Below are 12,750 nucleotides of genomic sequence, written 5' to 3'. Positions count from 1 at the left end.
CTCTGTGATTTTCTCTGTCCCACCCCAGCTCCTGCTTGCCAGGTTTTTTTGAACATGGCCAATCCAGGCAGCTTGACACACTTAACAGAAATGAAATTACTCCCTGAACCTTGAGTCAAAATTCCCTGTTGGGCCAAACCAGGCAAGGGCTTTCCCTCTCTAATTGACCTCCACACTGGGAGGGTTCAAGTGGGGGCTCTGTTGGATCCTGGAGAGAGCTCTGACAGAAACTGGAGAAAAATCATTTTCTGAAGATATTTTATTAGTATTGCTAGGCCAATGAGGGAGCTTTTCTGGGGAGCTGGACCTTAAATCATGCATTCATTTATTCTGCGATACTTATTAAGGTATATGCCAGGGACTTGACTACATGCTGGAGACACAGTAATGACTAAGACAGACCCTTCTTTTGCCTTGTGGCACCCACAATTCTAGTTAGGAGAGGCAGACAGTGAATCAATGATAACTGTACAAATCATGTATAATCACAAGTATGATAAGCACCATGAAAGAAAATGTAGGGTACTAGTTAGGGTATTTAGCAGTATCATAGGATTTTTCTCATCTGGGCCATCAAGAGCAGCTTCCTCTAGAAGGGACAGTTGAACTCTGTAATATGGGGGATTAGGAGAAGCAGAAAGAAGAGAGTTCCACACCTCGGGAATAACCCATGCAAAGGCCCCAAGGTAGGAAAGAATTTGGAAAACCTGAAAGAGGTCAGTGCGACTGAAATAAAAAGGCCTTTAATGCAGGTTGCATGTTGCAGATGCTCCTTTACTGCTGCCCACCTGTGATGGACACATTACATTTGGCCATAAACAATAGAAAAACTCAAGATGTAAAAGTATGATTGTCTGACTCATAAAAGGAGACTGGAAGTAACTCTGCTGTGTTGGTAGCTCTAAGATGCCTATAGAGACTCAAGTCTTCTACTTCTCTACTCTGTCATTTGAAGGAATGGCTCTCATCCTCATGATCCAGTATAATTGCTGGAGCTTCAGCCATCATGTCTGAGTTCCAGGCAAGCAAGATAGAAGAAAGGCAGCAGAAGAGTTCTCACTTGCTTTTTATCTCATTGCCCAAAATGTATTCATTCACAAGGCCTCATTTAGCAGCAAGGGAAACTGGAAAACAGTTATTATTCTGAGTGGTGAAGCACTCGGCTCAAAACCTGTAGTCCTAATGAGGAAGGAATAACTGGGCTCTGGGGAGACCTACAATTCCAGAGGTGCTTCTGTGCTCCTTATAGCACTAACCTCTCCTTCCTGCAGACCCTGCTGAAGGTAGTATACGTGGAGAATGACATCCAGCACCTGCAGGACACATCACACTTCCCAGACCGGGGCAGCGAGAATGGGACACCCATGGATGTGAAAGCTGGGGTGCGAGTCATGCAGGTCAGTCCTGATGGCCAGCACTTGGCTTCAGGCGACCGAAGTGGAAATCTGAGGCAAGTGGGCCCTGGCAGTCTCTGGTGTGCACCTCCCAGCTCCAGCTTGGGTTCTCAGGGCAGTAGGGAGGAGCCCTGATCTTGGCATCTCCAGTTGCCCATTGGAAATGAGGGACTGTGAGTAGTAATCAGCCATTCCTGAGAACTTAAGCTGGGAGGGGGCTTCCAGAAGGATGGAGATCAAGACAACTACCAGGACCTCAGCAGTGAGCCATGCACTTTGTCTACACAGTGATAGGCAAATTCATGTGACTCTAGGGCAAAGTGACACTTTCACCAGCCATGTGGCACCAATGATGAAATGTCAGGGGGCTGCTGGTGGCCTTGAGAGAGGAATTAAGAGGGTGGGGCATGTGAGGGCTCAGTATTTTAATAGATGCTGGCAGAACATGAGCCCTGTTACAGGGACCAGGTTTAAATGACAAAGGACAGTTGTGACCATCTGGGTGTTTGAATTACTGGAGGATGAAAGAGACTTGGGAGAACTGGAGAGCTTGTGCCCCATAGAGGTAGTACCATGAAGCACCTGGAGGGCAGGCTACAAGTTGTCCTGTCTTCTCACCAACAAGAGTGGAAAGTGAAAATTTTTTTCTGTTAAATTCTGTGATTTTTAAACACTGGTAACTGTTGTGATATCATGCACTGTGTGAGGAAGGAATGTGGCTCTGCTATGAATGGCAGAACAATAACAAGAGCCAACACTGGACCAGCACTGTTGTCCTGTGCCAGGTACTGGCCTGAGCACTATGTGTATCAACTTGCTTAATCCTCTCACTGAACCTCCCCACCATGTAAGTGCTCTTTTAGCTGTTTTTCAAATGAGTGACCTGAAACCAGAGAGGTCAAGTGGCTAGGCTAAAATCACACAGAATGACAGTGGAAGAGCCAGAATGACCTGTTGACTGATTCCACTTGGAGAAAATGAAAAAAGTCTTGATTTAAAATGAGTCTAGGGCTGTGGCTGTGGCTGTGGCTCAGTGGTAGAGCGCTTGCATGAGGTACTGGGTTCGATCCTCAGCACCACATAAAAATAAATAAATAAAATAAAGGCATTCTGTCCATCTGTAACTACAAAAAAAATTTAAAATGAGTCTAGAGCCTGGCGCAGTGGCGCACGCCTGTAATCCCAACAACTCAGGAGGCTGAGGCAGGAGGATCATGAGTTCAAAGCCAGCCTCAGCAAAAAGCGAGGTGTTAAGCAACTCAGTGAGACTCTGTCTCCAAATAAAATACAAAATAGGGGGTGCTGGGACTGGGGCTCAGTGGTGGAACGCTTGCCTAGCATGTGTGAGGCTCTGGATTTTATCCTCAGCACCACATAAAAATAAATAAATAAAAGAAAGGTATTATGTCCATCTACAACTAAAAAAAAAAAAATATATATATATATATATATAAAAATACAAAATAGGGCTGGGATGTGGCCCAGTGGCCCAGTGCCCCTAAGTTCAATCCCTAGTACCAAAAAAAAAAAAGAATGAGAATGAGTCTGGGCATTGTGATACATGCCTGTAATCCTAGTAACTCAGGAGGCTGAGGCAAAAGGATCGCAAGTTTGAGACCAGCCTCAGCCAAAGAATGAAAGTCTTGATTATGTCCCCAAATCCCATCAGAGATCACCTCTAATGCTGTCCTGCACAAATGCCTATCCCCCTGAGGACTGTCTTTGATCCCTGGGGGTATATTTTGACCCATGAATCACAAGGGACTGGTGCCTGCTGAAGTCTCAATGGCTCAATGCTGTTCCCTTTACAATGGCTGGGTTCTTGATGACATTATGTTGGGCATCGTTATACTAGTTGGCATGAAAGGGGACTCCGTCGTTGCCTACTTGGCTGTTCTGACCTTTTCCAGCAGTCGCAGAGCACCTGGGGTTGGAGGTAGGGGCTCCAGGCAGGGTACATGGTCAGTCTATGTCTTCCAGGATCCACGAGCTGCACTTCATGGATGAGCTGGTCAAAGTGGAGGCCCACGATGCTGAGGTGCTGTGCCTGGAGTACTCCAAGCCTGAGACAGGTGAGCTCACAGCAGCTAGTGGGAGAAAGAGGGGCAGCTCCCTAACAGGAATGGGTAATTGATATCTGGTGGAACTGTGGCTGACAGCTGGGAATCCTATGTTTAGTAAGGGCCCAGGTTGCTGGAGCCTGGGACCGGGGTGGCTGGGTTTCCACAAACCAAGACACCTGCAGGGCTTAGCTCAACCTGCTTCTGTTGTCCCAACATCCCCAACAATGCCCAAGCTGGAGAGATGAGTGAGTAAGCGTCTGAATGAACTCATCCTCTACTGGAGAAGATAAAGTGATTATTGGGCATTATTTTGAAAAGCTTAGGCTGGGGATGTGGCTCAAGCGGTAGCGCGCTCACCTGGCATGCGTGCGGCCCGGGTTCGATCCTCAGCACCACATACAAAAACAAAGATGTTGTGTCCGCTGAGAACTAAAAAATGAATACTAAAAAATTCTCTCTCTCTCTAAAAAAAAAAAGACACAAGTGATTTGACTATACTTTGTGTACAACCAGAGATATGAAAAATTGTGTTCCATATGTGTAATATGAATTGTAATGCATTCTGCTGTCATATATAACAAATTAGAATTAAAAATAAATAAATTTAAAGAAAAAAAAGAAAAAGCTTGAATCCCACATAAAAAAATTGCAAGAATATTATAATAATTACACACATACCCTTCACCCAGATTCATGTGTTTTTCTTTTAAATTTAGTCTAACCCTCTCACTAATCATAACTTTCTCTGCTTTCCCTTTCTCCATTTCTTCCTTGTGTATATACATGTATGTACTTCTCATATATACATGTGTTTACATATACACACATTTATGCATAAAGTAAGATGATAATATATATAGGTATCATTCTCTTTTTTTATACCTTTATTTTATTTATTTTTATGTGGTGCTGAGGATTGAACCCAGTGCCTCAGACATGCTAAGCAAGTGTTTTACCTCTGAGCTACAACCGCAGCCTATCATTCACTTTTTTTTTTAATATGACAGTGGAATGCATTACAATTCTTATTACACTACTTTTTTTTAAGAAATTTTTTTGTAATTGTAAATGGATAGAATGCCTTTATTTAATTTATTTTTTATGTGGTGCTGAGGTTAGAACCCAGTGCCTCACAAATTCTAGGCAGGCACTGTGCTGCTGAGCTATAGCCACAGCCCCTATCATTCATTTTTGATGGACTATTTGAGAATAAGTTGCAGACATGATGCTCCCACACCCTCAGATGCTGGGAACATTTCTTAGGAAGGAGGACATCCATATACATAACTCAATGCACTTATCAAATCTGGGATTTCACTTTGATACTGTGCTGTCATTGTCTGTGGTCCTTATTCATATTTTGCCAGTTGTTCTAATATTGTCCTTTATAGCACCCCTTGTTTTTCTAATCCAGGTTCACATTTTTTTTTAAAGAGAGAGTGAGAGAGGAGAGAGAGAGAGAGAGAGAGAATTTTTTGATATTTATTTTTTAGTTATCGGCGGACACAACATCTTTGTTTGTACATGGTGCTGAGAATCGAACCCGGGCCGCACGCATGCCAGGCGAGCGCGCTACCACTTGAGCCACATCCCCAGCCCACATTTTTTTTTTTAAAGAGAGAGAGAGAAAATTTTAATATTTATTTTTTAGTTATCGGCAGACACACATCTTTGTTTGTATGTGGTGCTGAGGATTGAACCCGGGCCGCACGCATGCCAGGCGAGCGCGCTACCACTTGAGCCACATCCCCAGCCCCAGGTTCACATTTTAATTATCTCAGATTTTTTATTGCCTTTATTTTGGAACATGTCTTTTTGATCTCAGCTTTCTGCAGAGTACAGGCCTGTCATTTTGTAGAATTTCCCACAAATTTAGTTTGTTTGTTTTCCCCATGACTTGATTCAGATGATACATTTTTGGTAGGAATTCTGCGTAGGTATAGTTATGTCCTTTTATGTTACTTGATAATCTTTCCCACCGTCTTTTCTCATTCTTCCATAATCCACACCCTCTGTCCACCAATTTTTCTCTACATCTCTATTGACTCTACACCTTTTCTGAGCTCCCCTCCTGAGGTTGTATTAGAATTTTGCCAGTTGTTCCAATATTGTCCTTTATAGCATCTTTATTAGGCCTGAGCCACACTATGTGACAGGTAGGCACTATCTGAGGAGGTCCAGTAGGGAAGGCAGAAGGAATATGGCAGCAGACAGTCATTAGTGCCCTAATGAGCACTTTATTTTTGTTTTGTTTTTGGTACTAGGGATTAAACCCAATTATGCTTTACCGATTAGCTACATCTGCAGTCCTAGGGAGCCAGAGTCCAGAATGTGTCGTGGAGGGCAGTATTTTCTGATGAGGCTGAAAGGGTGCCAGGTCTTCACATGGATGCCAAGGAGCTGAACTTGGTGGGGGTGGTACTGGGCTCTGTCAGAATGGCTACTGTGGACATTTGTCGGGGGGAAGGGTGAGCATCCTTGGTACTCCCTGAACTGATGGTAAAAGCTTGGGTGCTCTGGAGAAAGACTACCCAATGTGGAGGGCATGGCTCTTTCTGGCTTTGGGGCAAGTTGGCTCCATCTCTGAGTTAATAAACCCCTTCTCCAAAGACTGGACTATCCAGTCACACTGTCCTTCTGGAAGGCCAAGGCATCCAGTAAGCCTTAGGGAACCCAGGTTCATCTTGTACCCACAGGGCTGACCTTGCTGGCCTCTGCCAGTCGAGACCGACTGATCCATGTGCTGAATGTGGAGAAAAACTACAACCTGGAGCAGACCCTGGACGACCATTCTTCCTCCATCACAGCCATTAAGTTTACTGGTGAGCTCCATCCTTCCGGCTTCCTGTGCCTGATTAGATGGGTCCCTATGCAAGTAACAGCAAGAACTCTGTCTAGCTTAAACAGAGAAGGAGAGATAAGCTTTGCATTCAGGGCACAGCTGGATCCAAAGACTGAATTTTTTAGGTTTTTGTTTGTTTGTTTATGAAAATTAATACCCACAGATTATATTTACAAAGTGAATTGGTCCAGGTGTGGTGGTACATGGTGATAGTCCCAGTTACTATGGAGGCTAAGTCAGGAGGGTTTGTTTTGTTTTGTTTTGTTTTTGGTACTAGGGATTAAACCCAATTATGCTTTACCAATTAGCTACATCTGCAGTCCTTTTTATTTATTTTTTATTTTTTTGGTACTGAGGATTGAACTTAACCACCAAGCTACATCCCCAGCTCTATTTTGTATTTTTTTAATTTAGAGACAGGGTCTCACTGAGTTGCTTAGCGCCTCACTGTTGCTGAGGCTGGCTTTGAACTCATGAGCTTCCTGTCTCAGCCTCCCGAGCCACTGGAATTACAGGCTCCTTTTTATTTTTTATTTTGAGACAGGGTCTCACTAAGTTGCTGAGGGTCTTGCTAAGTTGCTGAGGGTCTTGCTAAGTTGCTGAGGCTGACCTTGAACTTTTGATCTTCCTGTCTCAGCCTCACAAGTCACTGGGATTATAGGCATGCACCACCACCCCTGACCTCCAGAAGGATCTTTTGAACCCAGGAGTTTAAGACTGGACAACACAGACCCTGTCTCAAAAAAAAAAAAAAAAAGAAAGAAAGAAAAGAATATTTTCTTTTTCTGACTCTTCAAAAAAAATTATGTTTTCACTTTGGTTTTATGTCACAATAGATACGAAATACAAAAGCATTATATAGATCCTCAAAGTAGAATAAAAAGGGAGCTTTTTCAAATCCTAAAATTTAAAAAGCTCTTTCCAGCCCCTGTATGCTGTGAAACTGGTCTGCAACTTATATCCCTGAGTTACAGACAAGCTGCACATGCCCCGCCATATATGGACTATTGTGTTCATATGACCAGACCATTGTTACCCCGTGTTGTGTGCTCTTTACTTCTGTGTCATGTTGAACATTTCAGCGTCTTGTTCAGTCATCTCTCTTCTCACCTTCAGGTCTGTCTTGTCTCTCTGCTTGCCTTTTCTGGTTGCTGTTGTTCCCCAGGAAGAGATTTCCCCTCTTCCTCTCAATTTTGGCAGAAATTGTGGGCTGAATTTCCTTGTCCTGACTTGAAGCAACTGCCTTCCCAGAAGCAATTATTGGTGTCAGGACTTGTTCTCTTGGTCCAGGTCTGTCTCCTGTGACTCCTGTCCCCACCTGCTTCTACCCTCTGATCCCAGAGGATCAGCATTAGGAGAATGCTGGTACCCAAAAGGAAATCAGAGTGCTAATCCACAAGAGGGCAGAATGGGCACTTGTAACTTTGGCAAAAAAATAGATTGTGCTAGGCAGAGATTTTTGCATTCTGTGAACTGGATAGACATTGATTCCTCCCAGCATTTATCCTCTTCTTCCTGAATTTTATAGAGATAGCCACATAGCCAGAAAGTACAGAGCTTAGGATTTTGCCTAAGACTGTTCGCCAAGAGGGCAGAATGGGCACTTGTAACTTTGGCAAAAAAATAGATTGTGCTAGGCAGAGATTTTTGCATTCTGTGAACTGGATAGACATTGATTCCTCCCAGCATTTATCCTCTTCTTCCTGAATTTTATAGAGATAGCCACATAGCCAGAAAGTACAGAGCTTAGGATTTTGCCTAAGACTGTTCGCCCAAAGCCCACACTCAACAGGAAATCAAAGGGACTCTCACAGGACTGGAGAGATTCAGTATGGAGATCCCTGTCCCTAAAGTATTCCCAGGGAACAGGAAGCAGGCCCTGTAGGGTTTAATTGATAAAACCCAAGAACATGTTAAAACTATATTCAAGGGCACTGAGGGTGTAGCTCAGTGATGAAGCACTTGACTAGCATGCGCAAGGCCCTCCGTCCCCAGTACTGGAGGGAAAAAGAACATGAAAATCTGTATCCAACAGGAATCTATTCATGGAGAGAATACATTAACTGACTCTACCTTCCTGACTATGAAGATTATTCACATATAATCTTGTGAATGAGAAAGTATTGATGTCCTTTGGTCTTCTCCACTTCCTGTCCTAATCTAGCTGAGGGGTAGAGGAGCTGGGCAGATAAATTAAAAGTGTTTGATAGATTTTGACAAAGGTTGGGGCTGGGGATGTGGCTCAAGCGGTAGCGTGCTCGCCTGGCAAGCGTGCGGCCCAGGTTCCATCCTCAGCACCACATACAAACAATGTCCGCCGAAAACTAAAAAATAAATATTAAAAATTCTCTCTCTCTCTCTTTAAAAAAAGATTTTGACAAAGGCTTAACAAAAGCCTTTGGTCAGATGAAAGTTTTTAGACATTTTTTTTTTTTTTTTAGTTGTAGTTGGACACAATATCTTTATTTTATTTATGTGGTGCTGAGGTTCAACTCCGGGGCCTCGCACGTGCTAGGCGAGCACTCTACCACCGAGCCACAATCCCAGCCCCTTTTTTTTAGACATCTTTAGAAAACATTTGAACCATCCTATTCTATAGGATATAGGTAGTTAGAATAAATCAGTAACTATAACAGCTTGATCAGCTGTTAGGCCCACCCTTTTTTTTTTTTTTTTTTTTTGATATAAGGAGAGTAACTAAGAACAGAGTAGGGACGAAGAGCATGAGAAGAAGATTAACATTAAACAGGGACGAGAGGTGGGAGGGAAAGGGAGGGAGAAGGGAAATTGCATGGAAATGGAAGGAGACCCTCAGGGTTATACAAAATTACATACAAGAGGTAACGAGGGGAAAGGGAAAAATAATACAAGGGGGAGATATGAACTGCAGTAGAGTGGGTAGAGAGAGAAGAGGGGAGGGGAGGGGAGGGGAGGGGGGTAGTAACGGATAGGAAAGGCAGCAGAATACAACAGACCCTAGTATGGCAATATATAAATCAATGGAAGTGTAACTGATATGATTCTGCAATTTGTAAACGGAGTAAAAATGGGAGTTCATAACCCACTTGAATCAAAGTGTGAAATATGATATATCAAGAACTATGTAATGTTTTGAACAACCAACAATAAAAAAAAATATAAAAAAAAAATAATAAATAAATAAATATTTAAAAAAAAAAAAAAAAAAGAGAGAGAATTTTTAACATTTATTTTTTAGTTTTCGGCAGACACAACATTTTTGTTTGTATGTGGTGCTGAGGATCGAACCCTGGCCGCACGCATGCCAGTCGAGCGCACTGCCGCTTGAGCCACATCCCCAGCCCCTAGGCCCACCCTTAATAAATAATGGTCTAGATCTAGGAGAATTACTGACTGGCTAATGGGGTAGCCAGGAGTCAGTCCTTAAGGCCATTTAATGAAGGTCATGGACCTTCACTAGAACCCCTGGCTAATCTAAAAGGATGCAGACCCTAAACTAGGCTCCTGAGTTCCTTGCTTTGGCTGGTCTGGTTCCCCCGGGGGCAGTGCTCAAAATCTTGGATAAATAGTATAAACTGGGCCCTGGCTACTCAAAACCTGTAGAAAGCTGCCCTGCTGAAGGCTTAGCCTTTTCACTGTCTTCTGTGAAATATGTCTAAACAAGTGAACAAATGTATGTAGTTTACAGCATAATACTGAGAAATCCCCATTCAAGTTCATCGTCCACAGGTCTGAGCTGTTACAGATTGCAACCACTGTTTATAGCCAGAGACTATTCTGATCTCCAAGTAGTTTTTATTTGTTCTCAACCTTACCACGGCTTCTATTCTATAAAGACATGAGAATACTAAAAACAGGAACCTTTATTAGGCTTACCACATGGCAGCCCTGTTACAAAGGCTTCACATAGCTCTATAGGAGAGGAACTGTTATTAGGCCCATTGAAGCCAAGGCACAAAGGGGAAGCCTGGGTTCCAAGCACAGCACGAACAGCCTTGATTCCAGCACCAGAGGATGCCTGTGTTCAGTCCTGGCCCTGCCCTAGTTTTCTATGCACCTTGGGACAAGGACTTTGTGTCTCTGAGCCCCATTGTGTGTACAGTGGAGTGGATGGTGAGTGTTCATTCAGGTCGATCAAACAAATATATGAGGCCTAGCCTAAGGTTAGTATGGGTGTTCTGATTGTTTGTTTTTTGTGTGTGTGTGTGTTTTTTTTTTTTTCCTCCTTAGTTGCTGGGAATTGAACCCAAGGCCTCTCATGTGCTAGGCAGATGTTCTACCACTGAACTACATCTCAAGCCCTTTTTTGTTTTATTTTGAGACTGGTCTCATTAAGTTTCCCAGGCTAACCTTGAACTTGCAGTCCTCTGCCTGAGCTCCCCAGTAGCTGGGATAACAAGCGTGTGCTATTACACACTGCTTCTGTTTATCTTGATGGCACCAGCCTCCTGGCCTGTCTTCCACTTGTCTGTTATGCATTCTCACCTCCATTCTGCTGTTGCAGTCACTCACCAGAATCACACATTGGGAGCTGGGCGTGGTGGTACACACCTTGATCCCAGCAACTTGGGAGACTCAAGCATGAGGATCACAAGTTCAAGGGCAGCCTCAGCAACTTAGCAAGACCCTATTTCAAAAAATAGGCTGGGGGTGTAGCTTGGTGGTAGAGCACCCCTGGGCTCAATCTTCAGTACCACGAAGAATAGAATCAAACAGGATATATTCTGTATTGGAGATGGTATCGCTTCTGAGTCCCTGGTCTGTTTCCCTGTATGCCCTTGCTCTGCAGTGTCCTACCTTGCTCATAGCTTCATCTGTGCCCCCTCATGTACAAAGCTCATGTCTTACAGAGTTTCATCTAGGCTCAGCACCCATCTTACCTCCAGGGAGCCCACCTTGATCCAAAGTTGCTTGATTGCCCTTGCTGTAGAGTTGTCTAGCTAGTCCCTCCTTTACCATGTGGCCCAGCCCTTGCTAACCCTCTGTCTTCTCCTCTCCCAGGCAACAGAGACATACAGATGATCAGCTGTGGGGCAGACAAGAGCATCTATTTTCGCAGTGCTAAGAGGGTAGGGTGGGGTGAACTCTTGGGGGTGGAGGGGGAGCTTGTCGGGAGTGTCCACTGAAGGTCTTTCCTGCTCTGCCAGTCCTCAGATGGACTACACTTTGTCCGTACCCACCATGTAGCAGAGAAAACCACCTTGTACGACATGGACATTGACATCACACAGAAGTATGTGGCTGTGGCCTGCCAGGACCGCAATGTGAGGTGAGAAGCTTCCCTGCACCCTTTGTTGTCCTGACCTGGGCTGGTTTCTGAACAGGCCTGTAAGGGACCTCACTGGGTTCTATCTTTTCCTTAGCTGCCTGCTTTCTTCCCTACCTGGCCCCTAAGAAGCTGGGAGGGGAAGGAACCCAGCAGGTATTTTTTAGAAGCCAGGCTTTTCTAGGCTTAGTCAGTAGGTCCACAGAGGGCTTCTTTTAGACTCTCCTGGAAGCCTGTGTGGAGTGACTGAGAGATCATAAACTCAGTCACCCACCTTCCTTAGCCCTTCCTGGGCTAGACAGTGCAGGGGTCATGGCAGTGGCCCTTCTTCATAGAGCTCACAATCCACTTGGAGGACACAGTCATATCATTAGGCAGTAGCAGTGCAGAATGGCTAGGAGTAAGACAAAGGGAGCCCAGGGGGCTTCAGGGGCCCAAGGGAGATATCCAAATCCACCTGAGATCAAGCAGAGCTTCCTGAAGGAAGGGAACATAAGAACTGAGCTGGGGAAGATGTGTCCTCCATCTCCTTCATGGGCTTATTCAGATTGGGGGCCAGGCACTAAGCTTTCTGTATGGAGGGCCCATGGACACTAACAGCAGATTGCCTCCACAATCTCAGATTGAGGCAGGGTTTCAGTTCAGGCAGCAGACAGGGGGCTAGAGGCAGTAAGAAACTGCCAGGGGAAAGGAAGGCAGAGGAGCCAGAGGGGAAATGGGACTGGCATGAGGGCGGGGCCCTCCTTATGTCCCCACATCTTGTCCCACTCCCCAGGATCTACAACACAGTGAATGGGAAGCAGAAGAAGTGCTACAAGGGCTCTCAGGGCGATGAAGGATCTCTGCTGAAGGTAAGTAGTGGGGGCCTCTGGGATGGGAGCCACACACCTCCACCCCCACCGAGGCCCCTGTCTGCTGCCTTATGATGATGCCCTGGGCCAAGAGTCCACGCAGAGTGGATTGTCAGTCAGCGGGGTCTGGGATGTTTCGCCCAGGCCTCACAGAGGGATAAAGTAGGCAGCCTGAATGACATGAGAGGACTTTTCCTGGTAGGTCCACGTGGACCCTTCAGGCACCTTCCTGGCCACGAGCTGTTCTGACAAAAGCATCTCAGTGATAGACTTTTACTCAGGAGAGTGCGTTGCCAAGATGTTTGGCCATTCAGGTGAGTGTGCCTCACTGCCTGGCCCACCTCCCTTGCCACCC

The 12,750-nt window shown here is 44.9% G+C and overlaps 1 protein-coding gene across 14 annotated transcripts in view; it reads left to right on the top strand.

The window, feature by feature from the left end:
• Positions 1-12,750, top strand: part of Wdr62 (WD repeat domain 62) — a 40,623-nt gene that overhangs the window by 17,950 nt on the left and 9,923 nt on the right. For all 14 annotated transcript variants that reach the window (XM_076837493.1, XM_076837483.1, XM_076837491.1 and 11 more), the window contains 7 exons: positions 1,272-1,450; positions 3,375-3,466; positions 6,154-6,279; positions 11,280-11,347; positions 11,426-11,547; positions 12,320-12,395; positions 12,598-12,709. In XM_076837493.1, the coding sequence (XP_076693608.1) occupies positions 1,272-1,450; positions 3,375-3,466; positions 6,154-6,279; positions 11,280-11,347; positions 11,426-11,547; positions 12,320-12,395; positions 12,598-12,709 (775 nt within the window). The remainder of the gene's footprint in view (positions 1-1,271; positions 1,451-3,374; positions 3,467-6,153; positions 6,280-11,279; positions 11,348-11,425; positions 11,548-12,319; positions 12,396-12,597; positions 12,710-12,750) is intronic.

This window comes from Callospermophilus lateralis, chromosome 18 (genome assembly GCF_048772815.1).
Source record: "Callospermophilus lateralis isolate mCalLat2 chromosome 18, mCalLat2.hap1, whole genome shotgun sequence".
Lineage (NCBI taxonomy): Eukaryota > Metazoa > Chordata > Mammalia > Rodentia > Sciuridae > Callospermophilus > Callospermophilus lateralis.
The sequence above is the reverse complement of the archived record's forward strand: the minus strand, read 5'-3'. Positions and strand labels throughout refer to the sequence as shown.